The sequence below is a fragment of the Vollenhovia emeryi genome, unplaced genomic scaffold (assembly GCF_000949405.1).
Source record: "Vollenhovia emeryi isolate VEMERY1.0 unplaced genomic scaffold, V.emery_V1.0 DF939148.1, whole genome shotgun sequence".
Taxonomy (NCBI): domain Eukaryota; kingdom Metazoa; phylum Arthropoda; class Insecta; order Hymenoptera; family Formicidae; genus Vollenhovia; species Vollenhovia emeryi.
In genome coordinates this window covers 526,700-550,731 of record NW_011967218.1, presented here as the reverse complement: position 1 = coordinate 550,731, position 24,032 = coordinate 526,700, and the positions used below count along the sequence as shown (strand labels likewise).

The window sequence follows — 24,032 nt, the reverse complement described above, 5'->3', positions numbered from 1 at the left end:
GATGTTTTAACACCATTATATGCAACGTTCCAAGCCCGATCGATTGGTGTAAAAACGACGTACGTAAATGCATTGTTAGTTAAAGAAACTGAGATTTTTGGACTTGCCCCTCTAAGCAGATTGGTGCAAGAACGAGGCAAGTGCGGAAAAAAATTAGTTAATTTAATTTAATAGTTTAATAGTTTATTATTTATTTTTACTAATTTATCAATATAACTATCTAAAAGGTACTACTTTCAAATATTTTTGGCTAGTTTATGTTCTGTTGCTAGGCATTTTTTCCATTTTTGGTGCTAGAACGAGGCAAGTCCAAATTAAAAGTGTTAAAATATGCTAACACGGGATGATTTTTACTTACGAGAAAGGCTAACGCGCGGTCGGCACGTGGAGGCAGTGAGTGGTACTAGTACTATATGTATATGGTACTAGTACTATATATACCTATTCTGAAAATATATGACAATATACGAAAAATAATATACTACTAAAAATGTTACAGGGATGATCCCAGTATGTTAAATACAGTACGTTTATTCACAGTATGAGTATAGAATATTCAAGTGATATCATGTGCTGTGTGCGTATAGCGTGATCGGTATATAGACGGTCTTGAAAAGTCAGTATTGCCAGAGCTGTCGGACAGTTCGGAGTGAGACTTGGCTCACTCACTTGGCTCACCGTTCAGAACGTAACTCGAACAGACGGAAATTATTTGTTCGGATAACTGAGAAGTACAAAAAATAAGGTGAGTAGCAAACTAGACTAGATACTTGAAGTTGTCGAGCGACATTGCGATGTAAATTATTTGTAAAAACTTGAATTAAAAATATATAAGAAAAAAATAACAAGTAAAAGATCTTCTACTGCCATATTGCTTTTTTTATGTGATGCTTTATTATACTTTATTTCTTTAATAATAAACATTATGAATACAGGAAAACAAACTAATAGACAATATATAGTAACACGCCAATGTGGGTCACAAGGCAAGATGTAGGTAGCCCAACTTGTAAATCTTAAATCTTTCTGAAAATCGTGAATCTATACACCGTTTCTTTCCACATTAGTACTACGCGCCGATTTCTTTTTCGGACATAACGCAGTTTATCATACACGTGGAATTATTGTCGTCAGCAGATTCACGTATTCGATTCGATGATTATTTTTCAAATGCAATTCGCATTTTTCTGATGCTATATTTAGAATTCAATACCCTCCCTCCCCCATTTTCCCCGTCCCGTAAATTAATTTTATTGATCTAATAGAGTTTTCGATATAGAATATTTTTTACAGTTGTTCGAAACGCTCGTAATTCTACTGTACTATTTGAGTTAAACGCATTTTTTACTTTACCTTGTACAAATGATAAGAATAATTATTAATATTTTCTTCAAAATATATGTTTTTTCATAAGTATGGATTCATAAAAATAATTTTATATCTAACACAATTTTAAATTCTCAATCCTTGAAACAAGACTACATATATTAGTGTTGTAATTATTTATAAATCAAATCTGTCATTCTATTGCGTATACTTGTATGGGGCATGGTGAAATAAACAAGAAAAATACGTTTATTTTATGGCGCGTTAATTTTTAGAGAGTGGAATTAGAAAAACATGATAAAATATTGATGCGTATTTATATAAAAAAAATATATTTGATAATTTGTTCATAAATGATCTACGCAAATGATATCTATTTGTGACGAAACCTGATTTACGATGTGACTACGATTGGATATTTATGACCTCAATCCTTCAATTGCATTACATTTTCCGACATGTACTAGATATAGGCGAGAGTTTTATATTATTTTGTAACGGTTATCGATAAGTAATCGGGTTTCAGTGCAATCTGTTCAACTTTCTTACAGAGATTGTATAAATTTTCCGCTTGACAGTCAATTAATATATCTGCTCTCTAAAAGTCAATCAGTGCATTATTTTTTAATAATTCAGTGCTTTACTTATTACTATAAATCGGTAAATAATCATTATTTTCAATATTGATTTTTAGAGTGGTACACTTGTCATGCGGTAAACGAAACTCGATAACTGGTATTAGGAAAAATCGGTAAAAACCAATTCTAAATTTTAATAATTATTTCTCAATTAACGAATATCATAATATTAGTATGTTATTATTCTGTTAGTTTTTTCTTTAGTTTAACATGCAGTCCATATCGTTTAATATGCAATTCATATTTTTTTCTTGTCCAATTTCTATGTAATTAGCAGCATTATCAGTATATAATTTTTTATTGTTAAAGTGAAATTGTTAAATATTAAACATGGAATTTTCTGCATTAATGAAGCTTCTAGCTTCTTGATATCTTTATGTCAATAATATTTTCGCCAATTTGTGTATATTTTCATATTATGTGCGTCAGCACACATGACATTTGTATCTTCAACTTCTAATGATAAAGTATGAAGTTTCTTTTATAGTTTTGATTTGATAAGATATATATATATTTTTTTTATAGTTTTGATATGATAAGATATATATATATATATATATCTTATCATATTGATAATTATAACGAAAATATAAAAACCTGTTGAACCAGTCTACTTTTCACCTACAAATAACTAATTTAGAATCAATCTAGTTAAAATAGGTTTCATTGACTGTCTGATTTTCATGTAACATAAATACCACAAGTTGCATTTTACTATTGAAAAATTTGAGTGCAAAAGATGATTGTATTTTAATACCCTGGTTGAGGTAATATTTTTCGTAATAAATTTAAAATAAGAATTATTTAGACACTAACATCCTGTCACGGTTCTTTAGTCTTTATTCCTTCGAATTTGTGCGAATTTTAATATTTACAAAAAGACTAGTCGAAAAATGGATATTAAAACGAAGACATACAAAATGATGTAACTTTTCTGATAATTTTCTACCTTTTTATAGTCTCTTGATACGTTTCTACATACTTGCATCCTTTTCGAGGAAACGTCATACCTTTGCATTAATGTTTTACAACATGCTATAACCATTGCTATCCCAGATTGCAACATACATCAATTAACTTAAAGCTTTTAGTTCCATTGTCCGCTTTCGATCGATATAACTAGATGACAGTATAAATTGCCATTAGCATTTTGGACTTATATATCGCATTGACATTTTTAATGCCGCTAATACCTCAATCTTAATATTCAAAGTGTAATTAAACAACTCAAGAATATTTTGAATATTAGAAAACTTAAAGTTATCCAGATAATAATTATTAAAACATCCAAAATGCTATCCAAATAATAAAATGATCTCCCGAGAAAATATCTAACCCTGAGTATATCTAACTCAGATATATAAGCAGATATGATTAGATATACAAACAAAAAGGTCGGGACACTCGATTATTTCGAAAACGTGACGTTTTACAAAACAACGTTTCATACAAAAGTTGAAGGGTTTCAAAGGATCTATTTATTGACATCATGAATTTGACCTTGGAATAACCTTGAAAAGCCCAGTTAAGGTCAACATGAAAATCTTAAATGGAAACCCCAATATTTTATTGCATATTCTTGTAGGTGATCTCGAGAGCTTTCTAAAGCAATTTAATTAAATTGCACCTGCCGGGCGTTAGCTTAAAGGCTGGTTTATGCAAGGCCGTAACTGTTAACTTATGCCGGAATCGGTAAAAATTGTCCAATCACCGTTAAAAGTGAAGAGAATAATTGACTGTAATGGGTCCATTTGTACCGATTCCGGCAAAAGTTAACGATTACGACTTTGCATAAATCAGCCTTTAATTAAGATACATCACTGATTATGTTTCCATCGAGGGTCAAAGTTGGGCTGGAGTTGAGTCAGAATCGGGTTGGCGTGAGCGCTACAGGAACCTAACTCGACTCTTGTCGTTTCCACCGAACCTCATTTGGACCCTACCTTAAAATTTTGTATTATTTTATAAGATAGGGTTCAGGTTCGAGTTTGATATTTTCACCGCAAAAGCACTCACCCCAACTCAATTCTGACTCGACTCTAGCTCGTGACTCTCTATTGTAAACTGTGACTAAGGTTTGTTTTCTATTCCTGCACTGGTGAACTAGTGCAGTAAGCTAGAATGAGAAAAAAATATGCTTGTCTTACTCTAATTTATTGCACTAGTTCACCAGCCTAGGAACACAAAACAAGCCTAATGATGCAGAGTTTTAGATCAGGTGATTTAAGGCTAAATTCTGATTGACTCTCGTAAGCAATCCAGTAGGAAAAATAGTATCGTGTGCCGTTGGCTTTACTCTAATTTGTTGCACTAGTTCACCAGTGTAGGAACAGAAAACAAGCCTATAGTCACTCATTGTCAGTGCAAGATCGATCGGTGATCCAGCCAGTCAAGATTATAAGATCGGTCAGTGATCCAGCCAGTTAAAGTAAGATCAGCCGGTGATTCAGCCAGTCAAGGTAATGTACATACAACCACAACTTTTTAATAAAACATTTTTTTGTAAAACGTCACGTTTCCGAAATAATCGCATGTCCCGACCCATTTGTTACATTCTGTATACATTTTTCCCGGAATGTTACATCGCAAGATAAAACGTTTTTATTTTATTCATTGGCTGCGTCCAGCAGAAGAAGCTGCTTTGCAACTGTTGTAAACGTCCTGAAACTGATTGACTTATGCTTATTAAATACAGTCAAGATTAAGAGAATATGCCAATCAGATTTATGAATTTTACAACAGTTGCAAAGCAGCTTTTTCTACAGAACGTAGCCATTCATTCATTGTTATTTATTATTTATGATAAATTTAAGGTCCCATACAGCACCGAAGCTTTCAGAAACATTTCAGAAACATTGCAACATTGCAACATTGCAATAATGTCTTCTGAAATGTTTCTGAAAGCTTTGGTACTGTATGGGGTCGCTCCAGCACAAAGGAGCGGTTAGTATGGATGCTTTGGTGGGGCTCCTTTGATTTTTATAAATTCATATGACTTTTTTCATTAAAAAATATCACTTAATGCATTATTGATCAAATGCATTGATATGCTACGTTATATATGCACATTTAAAAACATATGTAAAAATATGTGATATTGTCAAGTCTCAAAGAGCTGTCAAGTTTCCACGAAACATTATCTTTCGACTTTACTAATAAGTATTTGCTCGCAGAGGTCGATGACCTCATATACTTAATAGAACATTTTAATCCTTGTGACATTTAATTATATTATAGAAAAATTAGATCTTAACACACACATAAAACGAGATGAACATACATACGTTCATCTCGTTTTTCGTTAAGATCTCCTTTTTCTATAAAATAATACCAATCCTCAAAGTGCTTCTGCGAGCGATCGGCCCACAACCCCATATCCCAGTGAACACCATTTGTAGTCACTCTAGAGGTGCGCACGAGACAAAACAAGACGAGATTTCTGCAATCTCGATCTTGATCTCGAATTTTCGAGAATCTCGTATATATAATCTCGATCTTGATCTCGATCTCGACGAGATCTTGACGAGATTGGCGATACAAAAAATTGTGATTATAAATGTATGTATCTGTTACAATTTTAGCAGAAAAGTAGGTGTACTGTATATTATATACACTTGGTGTTCCTACCTTAACCTTTCTTAAAAGACTTTAAAAATATAACGTCTCTGCTGCATATTTTAGACCAAAAAATTATAAAGTTACAAAAGTTATTATTAATTATTTTGCGCATCTTCTAAAGTTATTAATAATTCTACTGGATATGTCTTGTAGCTGTCGTATGTTACATGAAACATCCTGTATATGTTTGCATATTTACATTTTACAATTCAATGTTGTAAATGCAACTTTTAAAATAATATAAACAATATGTTTTCAATAAGCAATTTTATGTTAAAATTCTAGACAAAGATAATGTAGTAAGTAAAAATACAACAAGTAAATAAATTTGTTTAACAAAATTTATTTTAATAATGAATGCAAGTTTGACATATACCATGAATTGAGGCATATTAGTGACCTGGCGGATTCAGCAGTTAGCTGATTACGATGTTTGCGTATAATTAATCCAGCTTTGGAAAATAATCGTTCCGCTGGAACAGACGTAGCTGGCGTTGCTAGGAAGTCCCGAGCCATTTTTGACAAACATGGATACTCTTGTGAATGAGTTGACCACCATGCCAATATGTCAACATCCTTATCTGCTCTTCTTGTATTATAATATTTTGTTAATTCATTTCTCCAATCTGAATCGTTAACAGATTTTTCATATATGACACTCATATCGATGTCATCGTCATCAGTCGAGGAATTACACAAATCATTATTTAGGGAGCTCTCTGAAGGAATAAAATATTTGTTCTTATATAAGTCTTCAAATTTTTTAATACTCTGATCTTTCATTTCTTTTCCCCAGGTTGTGGCATTAAAACTTTCAGTTTTGTGCCTCGGATCTAGCACGAGACTAATCAGTAAATCCAGTTAGATTTATGATAATGTTTAAGTAATTTATCTCGACCAGCTTGGTATGCATTGAACAATTTATCAGTGCGGTTCAAAGTTTGCGGTTCAAAGTTCAAAATTCTTATTCTCGATTTTATCTATAAGCATATTGAATGCTATTATAACGTACGGTAAGATTACATAGCTGTCACCGCCAAGAACAGTAGATACAGTTTTAAAATGTTTTAGAAACTGAACTTCTGAGCATAAACACCATTCTTCTTCGGATAGTAAATACATGCAAAATGCAGGATTACTTTGAAACAGACTAATCAGTGCAGGCTTCAACAATAATGCAACTTTAAGCATGTCATGAGTTGAGTTCCAGCGTGTGCACACATCGATTTTTGGCGACAAAAACTTGGTACTAGTCATAGTGCATGCACTTTTTAACATATTTGTATTTTGCTCAGATCTTTTTAATTTTAAAAAGAGAGCCCTGATATTTTTTAATGGGACTATTGAGAATATCATTATTTGTTGTAACCACATTATCTTCATCTTCGGAATAATCGGAATCACTTCCTTCACACTCTTCCGGGCCATCTAATTTTAATTCACGCAGCATATCCTGAACTCCAAAGTTTAAGATATGCGCAAAGCATCGAAAATGACAATCTTCACAGTTGAAGTCGATATTTTCACTTTGTAAAATTAACTGTAGCTTTTAAATAAATACAGTATTGCTAGCAACATTATCCAAAACGATACCTATAATATGGTCACATCTACTTTAGGAAAATTGTTAAATAATTTTCGCTGTTTCGGTAAGAGTGTAAGAGTATCCATCTATAGATTTTTTAATAGAACATTTTTTTATTATCTGGGAACAGTACTTTGTGATTGATCGAAAAGATATTGAGCAACATCAAGTCGACATCTATTCGTTACATTTAACGTCGATTACAGACATCGATCCGATATCTTTTCAGCCATTTCAATCATTTCTCACTGATCGTGAGTGTTAATCCAATGGAGAACGTAGAAAGAATGCCTAATAGAATTATGCAAGCCATAGATACCTCTTGTATAAGCAGCTACTTTACTTTTGTCATTTGTTAAGCTGCGTTAAACTTAATGTTAAGTCACGTTACAACATGGGAGCGTTTCCTTTAATAATTCAGAAACTGCACATATAAAACATTACTCATAAACAAATTATGATATGATATTTTAATATTAAAATTTATTCTCTGGAAAACATTGTTATGCATACTTTTGTATGTTCCACATGGAGTGCAATATATAATTATAATTGAAGTGGTATGATATATGGTAAGTAAATACATGATAGCGTGAATTATGTATTTATGATAAACTTTGATGTACTGGCGTTAACTTGGTGATACTATAATATCACACTTACTGACTTGTTTTCATTTCCCGACTAACGACCTAAAAATAAAAAATTTCCTTGCTTCTTTAATCTTTGTAGTATTATACGTTTTTTTATAGAAAGTCAGAGATAAAATACAACGCGATAAACCAGTTCAGCGTACGTATTACCAAGAGATAACGGTAGCCCATACAGCACAAAAGCTGCAACAGCATTGCTGCAAACGTTGCAAGATTGCATATTGCAAATGCAATGGTGCAACAATATTTCAAACACAATATTGCGTAATATTAAATCTGCAATATTGCAGCTACACTGCAAATACAATATTGTGCAATATTACTCTTATAATGTTGCAACTGTATTACAAAAACATTAACTTGCAATTATACAGTATAATAGTATATTGTGATACATGTGCGGGAAATTGGCTATTGGCCACGAGTAGCGGGTGGGCGCACGAGCGAAGGCAAAAAGCCGTGCGGTAAAATTATTACCGCACACTTTAGCGCTGTTTTTGTTTATCTCCCAGCACAATTGCCGATCTCTTTTCCACACGCCGTCTTCGACAGATGACAGGTTAGCCTCAAAGTTTTTACACGTAACTGTCAAAAAAGAGGTACTTTTCCGTGCACTTATAATATAAAATAGTATGTGATACATGTGCGGGAGATTGGCTATTGGCCAATTTCCCACACATGTATCACAATATACTATTTACGGCGTACATACAACGTTAATAGGGTTTTCTGCTTGGTTTTCTGAGTTCACAAGATATAGCTATAACACATGCAACTCGTAAATCATTCTAAAACATATAGGTTCAACCCTTTTTTTATAATATAATACATCCCTGTGTATTTATTACATATATATAGGATGATTGGAAACAACCCTGTGTCCTTCAAAAGACGTAATCCTGACTAGATTCTGAAACGATTTTTCCTTTTACAAAACTTTATCCGAAATATAGTTTTTGAATTATGAAAAGAAATAGTTATCTTATTATCACAGGTTGAATGAAGAAAACAGGCTGTGGCGGCGCAACTCACCGTCAGACGTGACAACTGACAGCCACCTAATATAAGCGATCACGTATAACGCAGTAAATTGCGCCGCTATTGCCTACGTCCTGTATTCAACTCGTGATAAGAAAACTATTGCCTTTTATAATTCAAAAACTAGATTTTGGATAAAGTTTTGTAAAAGGAATAATCGTCTCAGAATCTCATCAGGATTATATCTTTTCAAGGACCAGGGTTGTTTCCTATCACCCTGTATACATACGTACAACGTTTTATTGCATTTTATTGCATTATGGCTACATTGTTACATTGCAATATTGCTGCAGTCTTGCATTTTCATATTGCTGCGTAGTTGCATTGCAATATTGCTGCACTGTTGTATTGAAATATTGCTGAAGGCGGACATTCTAATGTTGCTGCAATGTAGCTACAATATTGCAGCAACATTTCGCAATTTTGCTGCAATCTTTCAAAACAATGTCTCTGCAACGTTGCTGCAATATTTCCATGCTGTATGGGAGAATCTGGCGCGCGAGACCGACAGTGTATCTTTGGAAATGTACGAAATAGATCCCGATCGAAATTGTTCAGTTATTTCCTAGATTTTTATGGTGTTTCCCAGGGACAACGGAATAATTCTGATCGGAATCCATTCCGAAGAGTCCAAGAAGCTGTGTTTTCTGATCGACAAATAATTGGCGCCTAGTTTACCGTCACGGACGGACAAAATTCTCACAATCTTCTAGAATTTTGCTTCGAACGTTCTGATTATCTACAGATAAAATTCCAACAGAGTATCGCGTGGCCAAGAGACACGCAGCCTACAGCTACAAAACCAACAGAACGTGGCCAAAGGACACGTAACTCCGGGCCCAGATATCACAATCCTTTGGAAAAACCTTCTCCCTTCTACTAACAATAAGATAAGTCCCAAATCACCATTTGGGGTCCCACCGGAGACTCCAGCAGGGGAGGTTCTCGTCATTTTCGAGATATAAATAGAAGCGAAAAGCACCGTAGACTCTCTTACTTACTATTTCCACACTCGGTTACGTACTCACAGTTACTCTTACTTACTCACCATATCTCACTAACAATAAGTGTTTAACCCGAAAAAAACTGCCGTTTGAATGTCGAAGAGAAAAGCTAAAACTCTGTGTTCTAAATATAAGTAAATGCGTAAGAAAGTAAGTAACTGTAGGATGTGGTGTGTAAGTAATGGTGCGGTCCCATGGGCGCGGAACGTACGCAATACGGAATCGGCGGAATTCTCGTGATTAGTTTATCTCTGTTTACGTTCGTTCGGCCGATTTCATTTTATCCGTAACGTATAACCTTGATCCGCGGACAGAATCAGTGAAACAGTCCCACGTGTCGCGTGAAACGCGATATCCGACAAGCGATCTCGCGAATACCTACACGTACCTGATTGGTGTTTGGTTTTTAATATTGGAGTTTTTATTTTTAAAAAACCAGGAAAATTGTATAGGAAAAGACACTAACAATAAGAGCAAGAAGACACGCTAAATAACGGCGCCCGCGTAGAGGGGAAAACGAAGAAATTTAACAAAAACAGAATCAGTGAACTCGTGTCGTGTTAATTTGTGTAAAGAGAACGCAATTAAATGCCGAATATCCAGAAATAGGGTCGAAACGTTGTATCAAATAAATAAAGGAATATACCAGTTAGGTCGACTATCAATTTCCCATTTTACTTTTTAATCATCACTGGTGACTATAAGCAAACTCTCTCTTCGTTAAATAGTAATAATTGCTTTTTTGCAGGTATTGTGTGTGCTGTCAACCAAATACTTGAATTAGTTAATTTTTTTTAATTTCCCCTTGGAGCGGAGATGTCTTCAATCCTCCCTCACATTATATGATGTAATAATCCTTTTTCCAGGCTAAAACACTAAAACACTAAAAATGAGTTGGAAAAAGTATTTTTAAAATTCATGCAGAAATTGTTATTAAGCTATCAAGATTCTGACTGAAAAATATTTTCTCCAATGAATTGTATTTTAAATTTGGTTCTCATTTTTACGACAATTTTTTCTCTACATGTTTTATATTAACATATTCTCGATTATTTTGATTTATTGTATCGCATTTTTATACACTTAATCATTATGACTTTTCTTTTCTCGAATTATAAACTGTTACGTCCAGTAAGTAACCTTTGCAGGGTGATAACAGATTGTCAGCAGATTTGCTCATATTACAACAGATCTGATGTCATCTACATTAACAGCAAAAACCGAGCAGAATATATTATTTCGAAAACATTAAAAAAACATTAAAACGAAAAATGTCATTTGAATCATTAAAAAACAGCAGATTTTGCTCAATTTCTGCAGTCAACCTGCCATTATATTTTATTTCCGCTAATGCTTTAGCGACAAAATTTAAAACAGACACTGGCCTAGTTTACATCGTGCACTTGATACGCGTATCAAATAGTGTATTTAAACTGATCAGCCAATGACCAAACGAATTTACTATGTTATTTACTATTTGTTACTATTTGATACGCGTATCAAGTGCACGATGTAAACTAGGTCACTCACAATCCGTTCGCGACTCCAGATAGCCAAATCTGTCAGGACAGATTCCGTCAAATGCCCACTACAAATTGTGAAGACAGAAAGACTGCAGATTGTGTGCATACAGGAACTAATATTTTCGATAATACTGTCAGCAGAAATACAACCAAATCTGCTCACATAACTGAACAACAGACAATTTTATAACTTAACACACATCATTTTTCATATGAGACTTTTGTTAAAAATGTTCATGATTTTTTAACAAATTAAAAGACGTCGAATTTTAATAAATAACTACGTTTTAATAATTTTTAATTTAAATGTTACAAATACGTATTTAAATGACATTGCTAATAATAACATAAATTTAAATCAATTTTAGACACTGTACTTGTGTTGATGATATCACTCTTCTCTGAACTATACCATTTGAACTGTTTATCGTTGCAGTTATTGTGGATGCAAGTTACAAAGTATACGTCAAGCGTAATTGAATGTACCGCGCTATACTTATGCACTGTTATATAATGATACAACATCCATTTTTCAAATGTCATGAGATGAATAAGAAACCGGCGTTGAATAATTACTCAATTATTACATATCAATAATACTATTAATGTTTTAACGGGACATTAATAATTAATGAATAAACGCTGAAAGTTTCTGAAAATTGCATAAATAAAATTATTTAATGTTCTGACACAATTAACATTGTACGCGATGATAATATTTGCAATGTACGTACACAGTTGGAAAATTTGTGTTTTTTGTTTAAAAAATGCCGGTTAAAATTTTCGTGTTAAATGTTTAACACATCCATGTGTCAACTTGACATATTGCTCTTGTGTTAATTGACCTCAAATGTAAAATTATTAAAATAGCTGAAAAGAAATGTTAAAACAACACAGTGTGTACTTAGTTTTTAATCTTACGCAATACATATATGTTCTATATTATTAGTAACAAGACTTATCTGTTAAAATTTACAGAATAAAACGGTGATTTTATTCTATATAACATAAGTGAGAGTGATTTCGAACCGTCATTTGACTTGTTACATCTGTGAAATGTAAAAATTATATTTTTTTAAATTCATTTTGTCATTAAATATATGTTAACTTTACACAAAATTTATCTGTTAAATTTAATGCAAATTTTTCAACTGTGTACATTGGTTAACTGTAACCATAGTATATAAAGAAATAATTAGAAGATGAAAGAAACTGTTGCCGATAACAATCAATAACTACTACCTTAACACCTTCTTTATGTGATCTTTTTTCTTATTTTTAATTGTAGCTTTATACACATAAGCGACAACGTACTATTGTTTCTCAACCTATTCGAATAATCGTCATCTTCATATACGTGAATTATAATATTTTTGTGAATTATAAGAATAAACTTTTCTTTTCTAATACGAAGTATGATAATGTAACAATCCTCCGTGCGATGACATATGTAAACGGACGATTTAAAATATCGAATTTCTACTTATCGAATTATGGAATAAATTGTATATGTAAATCGAAAAATATTGAATCGCAAGATACATAGTTAACGTTACAAACACTCTCTAAAAGTCAGTGGACTATCACTGGAAATAGTTTTATTATTTTCATATACAGTCATAAATATAGCACTGAATAATTCATTGATAATGCACCGAATGATTTTACGCGCTATACGACTTAAAGGCATATTTTTATAACTGTTTTTTGCATTGCACAAGTTCTTTTTGTGCAATTTTTTTTGCTCTTCTAAGAAAAACATTAATTTCTTAAAGGAGCGGGATGCGATGCGGGATACACATCGCATGATAAAATTGCGATGCCTTTCGTGACACTGATCCTTACAGCCAACCCACCGATTAAGCGCAATTTGCACATTTACGTAACACGCACGTCTTCCACAAATGCTAATATCTTGCGGGTGTACTTTGAACGTTCGTATGAAAAAAAATAGAGCTATCGTACGATCGCCACTATTCATGTCGATAATTTCTAGGTTTAAAAACTTTGCTTATATCATCAAAGTGAAGGAAAACATTGTATATTTGCGAATTAATAGAGAAATAACAAATTGACGTTTTAAAAAGGCGATTTATATCCAAAACCACTTGATATTTTTTATTTATTTTTATTTAGTATAGGTGTTTATTTATTTATTTTTTATTTAGTATAGATGTAACAATTCTAATATAGATGTGTTGTATGATTATTAAAAAATTAAGACACTTTTTATTAAATATAGTACTGCCTTCCCAAGTAGTGCCTCTGTAAAAAGGCTATTCAGTGTGGAAGGTATTGTCCTGGCGAAAATAATATGTTTATTTAAGGTGTTTGCAACGTACTTCCAAACGGTGTAACCATCAATAAAACTCTTTTTAAACAATGTAGCTATCGATAAAAGTCTTCATAAGTAAATGTAAACGTAATCTCTCACTTAAAATTTTCGCCAGGGTGTATTAACGCCGCGAAGAGGTCATCTTAATGTTGATTCCATGGAGTTTTAACTTCGAAAATTACTATCCGTATACCAACCTTATTCTTTTACTAGAGGATATAATTTTATTTATATCTTCTGTTCATATTTTCCGCAGAAACTTGTATATAATAATAAAATTCTAAATTTCATTCGACCACAGCTAGCCATATCTGTTAATTAATCGGTTAGTGCAGAAAATTTAATGCGAAAAATATTACCTCAGCCTGGGTTTGAACTAGGGCTCGCTATTATACGTTTAAACGGATACACGTTTATACGTATAATTAGCTATCCGTTTATAAGAAACGTTTTTTCGAATACACGTGTTTTTACTTAATAAACGTTTAAACGTTTAAACGTTTACACGTATATTTAGCACATCCGTTTACTAAAAACGTGTTTTTCAATATTTTCACGTTTTTCTATAAATGTTTATCCCTTTTTTAAGTGTTTTACTAGCATACACAGCGCGCGCTGACGCGCGCGCTTTTACGGTCTTTACTTTTTCTCCTGTATACAGGGTGAGTTTTTTATCTTGAGACAACGAAAAATCTCGAGAACTGCACATCAAATCAAAAAAAGTTTCAGACAAAAGTTGTATGGTTTCGAGGGGGCCATAAGACGGTACCATTGGTTTGACCTTGAAGAATTATTTGAAGATCACATAAAGGTCACACCAATTTTTTTAAATGGCATCCCCTATTTTTTATTACACATTCTTGTAGCTAACCTCGAGAGCTTTCCAAAACGCTATAATAAAGTATTTTTTATTAAGAACTTTTTGAGTTATTAAGGTTTGAAAGTTCCAATATTTTGACGTAAATTACAAAATATCTTGTAAAATATTCATTTTTTTATCATCTTACCTTAATACTTTTTTGAACAGAATAATGATACAAATCAACTGGTGTAAAGAAAACAAACTTTTAAAGAAAAAAAAATTTTTTTATTGCTTGTTACAGAATTATTTGTTTTCTTTACACCAGTTGATTTGTATCATTATTCTGTTCAAAAAAGTATTAAGATGATAAAAAAAATGAATAATAATAACTCAAAAAGTTCTTAATAAAAAATACTTTATTATAGCGTTTTGGAAAGCTCTCGAGGTTAGCTACAAGAAATGTAATAAAAAATAGGGGATGCCATTAAAAAAAATTGGTGTGACATTTATGTGACCTTCAAATAATTCTTCAAGGTCAAACCAATGGTACCGTCTTATGGCCCCCTCGAAACCATACAACTTTTGTCTGAAACTTTTTTTGATTTGATGTGCAGTTCTCGAGATTTTTCCTTGTCTCAAGATAAAAACTCACCCTGTATATATGTATATACAACAAATAATTATATAAAGAGAAATATAAATTTTTAAAATAATTTAAAAAATTTTATTTTCTATATTCTCGTGTTTAGTTACACAAAATATTCCTCTGAACTTTATAGATTCAAAGATATTTAAGGTGTCAATTGTTATTAACCCACCCTGTATATTCATACGTATAAATATGTATATATGTATATATGTAAATATATACGTATATAATATATTTAATGTATAATTTCATCAATACCAATAAGTCCGCAGAATGATACACAAAACGTAGCAACAGCCGCGGAACAAAGTAATGTAAAATATTAAGTACGGAATTTTCCATTACGTAGGCGGGTCAACGAATTCTCAATAAATATTTAAAAATAAATATTTAAAAAGTGACTACAAGGGTTTAAGCATTTTAAGTCTGTTAAATAAAACATTTCGATTCGCAGTGAAATTTCCTCAATGTTTGTCAAACGTTTAGTAAACGTTTAGTAAACGTTTAGTAAACGTTTATTAAACGTTTACTAAACGTTTAGTAAACGTTTAAACGTGTAAACGTTTTTCTACAAATAAACGTTTTTCTGGAAGAACGTGTAAACGGATAAACGTTTCGCGTTTAAACGTTTATTCGAAAAACGGAATAAAAGCCGAGCCCTAGTTTGAACCTGGACCTCCCTCGATCTCTAGGCGGGCGTCTCACCAATTCGACCACTGTGGTAATATTTGTCGCAATAACAGTGTATGTACAGTTGACATCGTCGCGTCTATTTTTCGACTTTATGTATAATATTATTCATTACTATATCTAATGTCTTTTGACTGCGTGGCCATGACAAATTTGTAAGTTAAAGAAAAGCATAAATGAATTATGTATAGCCGACTTGCCGACAAAAATTATTATAAGATGTTAAATAAAATTTCGTTTCTCGTATGAATTTAGTAAAAACTGTCACTACTTTTATCGCTATTGTTTCTGTTTCAGATAGAATGTCCGTATCTCAGGCCACACAGTCACATGGAGTCTTAAATGGACTTACGCGAGATGATAAGGTACGATATGTAAACAAAAAACGCGCATAATTAAATCGCCCCATTCAATTTTCCTTTGAGCAACCAAACAAAATAAACTGTAATAGAATTATCGGACTTATTGTGACAGTTATATCCCTATTATTCGGTTCAATTAAGAGTCCATCTATCACATTTTATGCGTTCATTAATTTCACCAGGCGCCGATACTGCGTAAACGATAACTTTGTTAGAGAAGTAAGTACAATTGTCATTTTTCTGATTAAATATCGTTTTTGTCACATTAGTTTATCACATAGTTTTGTCATAAGTTATAACATATAGCACAGAATGTTTCCAGCGTGGAATTTTATATTGTAGATTTTCGTATTTGTATAATTAGACTCGGCAACTCTGTATTATTACAAGCACGCACGCAATAATAATGTGTTATTATTTGCTTTAAAAAATTATGTAAGTTTCTCGTAACAGACGCTAGCGTGAGATTTTTATGTGCATTAGTAAAAATGTGAAAACGTGGTCAGCTTGATCCGTCACATTGCAGCGACGTTGAAAATTGCACATATTATATACGTATGGAATTGCACAAATTTCAACACAAAGTTGCAACAATTTAAATTCCCTAGTAGCACAGTGCATTGACCAAACATTGGTTAAACATTGGCCCGATATTTGGTTGTATTGGACCAATGTTTAGACCAATGCACCGTGCTACTAGGGTATCTCGTCGATCGATGTCGATTCGACATTGTTTCGACATCGAAGAATCGACATCGATCGACGAATCATTTCTCGCTGGGTACTCTAGTAGCACAGTGCATTGGCTAAACAATGGTCCAATACAATCAAATATTGGGCCAATGTTTAACCAATGCTTGTTCTATACATTTGGTTAACATAGGCCAATGTTTAAAAAATGTACTATACCTTTGGTTAATATACATAAAAACGCCGTTTACAGTCGAGCTGGTTATTAGTAGCCAATTATGTTTTTACATTTTTTCCGCCAAAGTATTGCGATAAATATTATCACTTGCTTCACAGTGGTCGAATTGTTAAGACATCCGTAATATTTCTCTAGCCCAAGTTTTTTATATTGTGTTTGCAATATTTATTTTAAGAATATTATTCAATCGATTGTCAATTTAATTGTGTACACCATTTCGACATCTGCTTTTAATTGTGTTTCAAACTCGAAAATTATCAGTACATAACATAGTTTGCTTTGCTAAAGAAAGTAAGTAGCACAAAAATATAATTAAGCACTAACAATAAGATCCAGGCCGATCGGAACAGCGTTTCATATTATTTGTGTGTTATTCACATATATATAAGTAATTATTTAACAATTCAATGCAGGTTAAATTTTTTAACGATTATCGAGATAAGTATATTACTTATTAGGTGGTTGATTATCGTTGACACACGAAGTGAACAGCATCACAGTTTAAATTTCTTTAAAATTAGTGTTTTTCAGTATTTCAACACCACAAGAGTACATAAACCAATACGAAACTTGTTGCAGGAGATGAATCAATCGACCAGATATGCATTGGCTAGTGAAACTGGTCTCGATGGTAATTCTATCTTGATAAAGGCTTAACATTTTTTTTTACTCTTTTAAATGCATCTCTCCTGTCATAATTACTATTGATTACGAATAGTGGCACTTGTCCATGCCTCGCTTACGTAAACAGATATTTATCAATTTCGCCTTGTACAAAACGTGCACCTGTTTTTACCGTATATATTAATTTATAACTAATATAAAATAGTTCGTATAAACTATTGGAATATTTTTAGGACCGGATCAGGTACTACCTACGGACGAGGATATCTCGTGTAGCCCCGACGGCAGAGTTCGAATAAAGTTAGACATCACCGGACCGAATTCACACATGCCCACGTCAATCCCTGGAGTTTTCACCAAAACAGCAAAGCTCTATCCTGATCACATCGCGATGGTGTCTAAACCCGATGCCAACGGCAATAGAACCACGTATACCTTCCAGTATGTATAAGTAAATGTGAAAATTAAAACGATATTTTTGTTATTCCCTTTATTATCATAACAAGTAATATAGACTGATAAGATCTTCGTGTACTCCCTTACTGACGCGAAAGCGGAGTACGAAGATCGCTTTTGTACAAGGTCTTTCTTCTCTATTTTTCTCGGTCCACTTTGCAGATTAATTCAATGAGTCCGGCAACTATATTTATCATGCTAAATCGACATGCTGAACCTTGTATAGCTTTGTATTAATTTCTGTTACAGAGAATACGAGTCTACTGTAAGAATCGTCGCAAAAGCGTTTCTGAAACTAGGTTTGGAGCGGTATCACAGCGTCTGCATAATGGGATTTAATAGTCCGGAATGGTTCATTAGCGACCTCGCGGCTATATACGCTGGGTAATAGATCCTAGTCGTTTTACGTCTACTCTCTAATAAAAGTCAATCAGTGTATTATCACTGAAAACGAAAATAGGTGTAGCACTGAATAATTCAGTGCTATACTTGCAACTGTAGATCAGTGAATATTTATTGTTTTCAGTGATAATCCACTGATTGATTTTTAGATAGTAAACGAGTATCGCGTTATTATTTCCACATGTCATTTACATACTGTTTATGTGGCGATACGATAATAACAAGCGATATAATATTTTTTAACAACGTACACCTTTACTTTTCCGATTTTTAGATAAATAGATCATTCTTTTTTTTTAGTGGTTTCGCTACAGGAATCTACACCACAAATTCTCCAGAGGCGTGTCAATATGCCGCTGAACACAGTCGGGCAAATATAATAGTCGTTGAAGATGACAAACAGTTGCAGAAAATCTTGCAAATAAAACACAACCTGACCCACTTGAAAGCAATTGTTCAATATGACGGCACACCTAACGAAAAGGATGTTTTGAGCGTAAATTAACTGCTATACTTATCTATTGTTTCCATTCTTCATTTATTATTTAATATATACGCCTCATCATTATTTATTGTTTTCAGTGGAAGGATTTATTGAACATAGGTAGGAATGAATCTGAGGATAAATTATTATCGGTGTTAAAAACGATTGGAACAAACGAATGTTGCGTCTTAGTGTACACGGTATATTGAATTTACCACAGTTCATTAAATCGGGATTAATGTTAAACTATTTTTTACATTTTCAATTATCTTTGTCTACAGTCGGGAACAGTCGGAAATCCGAAAGCCGTAATGTTAAGCCACGATAATATGTTGCATAACACAAAGTTATTAACATCAGTACTACAAGTGAAAGAAAAGTCAGAGGTTACGGTTAGTTATTTGCCATTATCTCACGTTGCAGCACAGGTGAGATTTTCCGAATAATACATTTCACAAATCTTAACCCTTTGAAGCATACATTTTTCCTTTCAATCGGTTTTTCGGAAACTTCATACTGAAGGGTTGCAGAATTTTAGGCGCCATGTTGGATCCGTCATTAAGAATTTAGTGAATCCGCACTCGTATGTGTAATCAGCAATCACCTGAAAAACTTCCGCGTAACAAGTTCCAGATAAATTAATTGCATTTTTTTGCAATGTTGACTCTTTATATTGGATTTTCAAATTTTGACTTTAGATTAGAAATCAGTGATCTGAAAAATTTCCAGATACCTATTTTCGGAACGCGGTTTATAGGAATAACTTTTTTTACTAGAAGATATCTTATAGAAAACAAGATTTTTCAATTAAAACTTACTTCGTGCTGCTATTGAGTCAATCGTCAATAATTTTAGAACTTCGACTTTTGATTCAGAATGAGCAAACCAAGTATTTGACATACGATCCAAGATTACACATACGAGGTCAAGACCTTATAGATAAGATGTAGTAAAGATATCGGAGTGAAGGAAGTGTTGATTTTTTTCATTTCAGGAGGTGTTTTATAATGTTAAACCGTTACACCGTGCTTCAAAGGGTTAAATAAAAATATTTCAGTGACAGTATTAATGCAAATTTTCACGTATAAATTACATTTGAATTTATATACCATAATAATTAAGAACTATGAATTTATAATAACGTTTCTATTGTTTCTAGATAGTTGACGTCATGGCAAACATTGTACTAGCGACCACGGTATACTTTGCGGATCCGGGTGCGTTGAAGGGCACATTGGTAAATACGTTACGTGTGGCGGAACCGACTATTTTCCTAGGGGTGCCCAGAGTATGGGAAAAGATATACGAGAAGATGCAGGAGACAGCGCGCAGTAACGGCACAATAAAAACTTGGATTGCTAAGTGGGCAAAGGGGCAGGGTCTTCACTATTACATGAACAAAATAAACGGAGCCGATTATAAGCATTGGGGCTACATCTTTGCGAAATTACTCGTTTTCGACAAAGTTAAGGCGGCATTGGGTTTAAGCAGATGCCATATGTTCGCTTCCGCAGCAGCGCCCCTAAATATCGACATTAAACAATACTTCCTGAGCTTAGACATCCCTGTAGTAGACGCGTACGGGATGTCTGAATGTAGCGGAGCTCATACAATAATTCACCCTAAGGAATATAGGTAAATTATATCTGCTTTCGTTTCCTTGTGTTAAACTTACAGTAAAGGCGAATGTTTCTTTTTAAAACATGTTGTTTCTAATAACGAATGTCACTCTCGTTTGTTAGCATGGTAGGTGTAGGAAGACCCCTACCTGGACTGTACACAAAATTAGACAACATAGACGAACATGGCGAGGGAGAGGTCTGTATGGGTGGACGACATATATTTATGGGTTACTTAAATGAACCAGAGAAGACCGCAGAGGCCAAAGATAAAAACGGCTGGTTACACAGCGGTGATATCGGCAAATTCGATTCAAACGGGAATTTGTCTATAACTGGTAAACAGTTAAATTGTTTTATTCCTATTAATCCGCTCCCTCATTTATATAGCAATTCTCATAATTCTAATGAAAATAATAACGTACATACGCGTTATGTCAGCGAATACGATATACTCTTATACCTAACACATAATATCTGCTTAACTTACTCGCCATACTTTGCACTATTGTGTCTCACCTTATTTTACATTATGTGACTTTGTCTTATATTGTCGTGTTTCACTTATTCCGCAGGTAGAATAAAAGAACTTATAATCACAAGTGGAGGGGAAAATGTGGCACCGTACAATATAGAGCAGGCGATATTGTCGGAATTACCGTATTTAAGTAACGTCATGGTGGTCGGAGATAAAAGAAAATATTTAACGGCCCTCGTCACGCTCAAGGTACACATTGCAAGTGGACAGAAATACAAATGCAAATTTAAACTTCGAAATGTTCAAATTATACGTTTTGGTTTTCAGAGTAATATAAATGAGGAGACCGGTAGTCCGTTAGATAAACTGAATCCCTATGTATTAAAATGGGCAAAGTCCATTGGTAGCAGTGCCGAAACAGTTTCAGAAGTCATAAACTCTCGTGATCCAATCGTGAGTCTGATACAAGACATAGATAATATAGATAATTAGTAATATTAGTTTGCATCGTGTAAATAGTTATTATTTTGCACTGTATAAAAAAAGAAATCATTTCCTAAGTCAGATCTGAACTAAAAGCAAACGAGCGCTAACAAACACGAGTGTGCAGTTTGTCTCAAAGAGTGCAAACGGTGTCGCCGAGTAAGTCTGTAATAGGTGATTTAAGAACCTTAAGAAATTGTTCAATCACAGTCAAGTGTGAGGAGAATACTCGACTGTGACTTAGTCAATTTCGTAAGGCCTAGAACTTAGAGTACTATTGTAGACCGATACTAAGACGCCGTTTGTCTTTTGTTTGCTCCAGATCTCTAAATACTATAAAATGATATACATCACAAAATATTCTCTTTTCTAGATATACGAAGAGATACAGAAGGCAATCAAGAGGGCAAATACGCAAGCTATCAGTAATGCTCAAAAAGTACAGAAATTCGAAATTCTTCCTCATGATTTTTCGATTCCCACCGGCGAATTGGGGCCCACATTAAAGCTCAAGAAGAACGTAGTTCAGAAGATGTATGCTGACTTGATAGAAAAGATGTACGCCTGAAACCATGTGTGTTACATACGTGCGTCGAGATAGAGGACATTATATTATAGAATCTTTATACCAGTTTCGTACCAATGCCTGGGCGTGCAAAATATCTAACATTTTTTATATGTACATTTTAATTTGGGTGTTAAAGTTCAGAAAATAAGCTACATTGAATTTATAGATCCATAATATACGAATCTCTTATATACATACATATATACATATAGATACTTTTTGCAAATAAATGGGGGAATATTTTGTACTAGGGCAATTAATGATCATACATACAATAAGTTAGAGATTTCTACATCTTATTATGTCCCATATAGCACCAAAGCTTTCAGAAAACATTATTGCAATGTTTCTGAAATGTTTCTGAAAGCTTTGGTGCTGTATGGGGTTATAAATATATTTCAATAATTATGTACTTATATTTGAATACTGTATAACATACGTTATATCTTTTTCTTGTTACGGAAATATTACGAATGTTACGGAATATAGATTTTAAAAAATGACAATGTTATTGAAAATAAATGTGTATCTGGATGTGGACACACGTCTACGCAAGAAAAAGATATAATGTGTGTAATATTTTATGTATACTGCATCATGGAATTGAATTGTAGAACATATACATATATACAGTACTTATAGACAAAATAAAATATAATGCACGACGTATCCACATTTGTGTGAATAACTCGTCGGTCCTAACAGATAAAAGAGTTTCTTAGGCCACTTTTAAGTTTCGACTGAAAACATTCGAAACTTGAAACAGTCAATTCCGTAACGTGTGTTATTATATTCATCTTGGATCAAATAAAGTACGCGGATGATAAAAAGGAAATATGTTAAAAATAAAGTTACGTCTTGCGTGGTCTTATATGGCCGCTCTCGATGAGATTCCGAATATGCTGTTGGTCGAGGTTTTTCTACGCTGCTTCCGAGGATATTGTTTCAAATTTTCATTCGGAATATCAGGGAATAGGGAAAGTTACTTTTTAAAATGTAACTCGATACAAAAAAAAGTAACTTGCAAGGGCGTTAAAAGTATAACGTGTTACTTCCATACCCTATCCACCTCGTCGGCCAAAATATTTAAAAGACGGTCAGACACGGAGGAGGCAATTTTATACTGTCGAGGTGTTTTACGAACAGGTTCCAGTTGTTTGAAGCCTTGAAAAAAGAAAAACCTCGACCAGCAACTTGTCCGTAATCTTGAGGAGTGTTTCGACGGTTGCAAGTGATCGTGCAAGTAAAAGGCGGTCATACAATGTATCAGTCGTAAACTTTAGTTTCAACCTTTTTTTTTATCACCTGTGTATCTTATTTTCTTCAGTACTGTACATACTACATAAATATAAAAATATACATACTTTATTGCGTTATTGTAAATATACTTCAATATATACGTTGATATATTTCAATAGAGGAAAGTTCCCTGTTACAAGATAGGCTCCTAATATGAAACGGCGGAGTTTCTGCTAAGTTAACAGTCACCTGTTGATTCCATCACGAATTTATTACCCTTGAAGTGAAATCTGTTTAGGGGAAAATTCATTGCCAGATCGTGTAGTCGTTGCGAAAGGAAATCTGTGACTGAATTTGGACGCTGAAAACCTGCTATCTCATATTAGAATCTTATCTTATAACAGAGGACGGTCCTCTATATCTACATATACAGTACCGGCCAAAATTGTATCACCTTAAGTTTTCCGAGCATAATTTTCGTCAAAGTGTATCGAATGTGCTCAAAATTTTACAGTGGACACCTGATAA

At 33.3% G+C, this 24,032-nt stretch overlaps 1 protein-coding gene across 4 annotated transcripts; it reads left to right on the top strand.

Annotated features, from left to right (window-relative positions):
* Positions 1 to 613: 613 nt before the first annotated feature.
* Positions 614 to 22,934, top strand: LOC105565896 (very long-chain-fatty-acid--CoA ligase bubblegum). Of its 4 annotated transcripts, none has more exons than XM_012019453.1 (14): positions 614 to 745; positions 16,159 to 16,226; positions 16,406 to 16,442; positions 17,731 to 17,782; positions 18,009 to 18,216; positions 18,481 to 18,615; positions 18,934 to 19,129; positions 19,216 to 19,317; positions 19,399 to 19,545; positions 20,277 to 20,752; positions 20,860 to 21,074; positions 21,312 to 21,463; positions 21,542 to 21,667; positions 22,071 to 22,934. In XM_012019453.1, the coding sequence occupies exons 2-14, from the start codon at positions 16,204 to 16,206 to the stop codon at positions 22,263 to 22,265; spliced, it is 2,064 nt and encodes a 687-aa protein (XP_011874843.1). In that variant the 5' UTR covers positions 614 to 745; positions 16,159 to 16,203; the 3' UTR covers positions 22,266 to 22,934. The 4 variants fall into 4 exon arrangements, with proteins under 4 accessions (XP_011874843.1, XP_011874840.1, XP_011874844.1 ...); XM_012019454.1 differs by lacking the exon at positions 614 to 745 and adding an exon at positions 15,890 to 16,016; XM_012019450.1 differs by lacking the exon at positions 16,406 to 16,442.
* The last annotated feature ends 1,098 nt before the right edge of the window (positions 22,935 to 24,032 follow it).

Bases quoted from the DNA above. Each gene is read 5' to 3' on its own strand.
- LOC105565896 (XM_012019450.1), top strand. From the start codon at position 16,164: ATGTCCGTATCTCAGGCCACACAGTCACATGGAGTCTTAAATGGACTT. The intron at 18,217-18,480 runs GTATGTATAAGT...TTTCTGTTACAG, and splicing joins AGAACCACGTATACCTTCCA to AGAATACGAGTCTACTGTAA. The intron at 19,130-19,215 runs GTAAATTAACTG...TATTGTTTTCAG, and splicing joins ACGAAAAGGATGTTTTGAGC to TGGAAGGATTTATTGAACAT.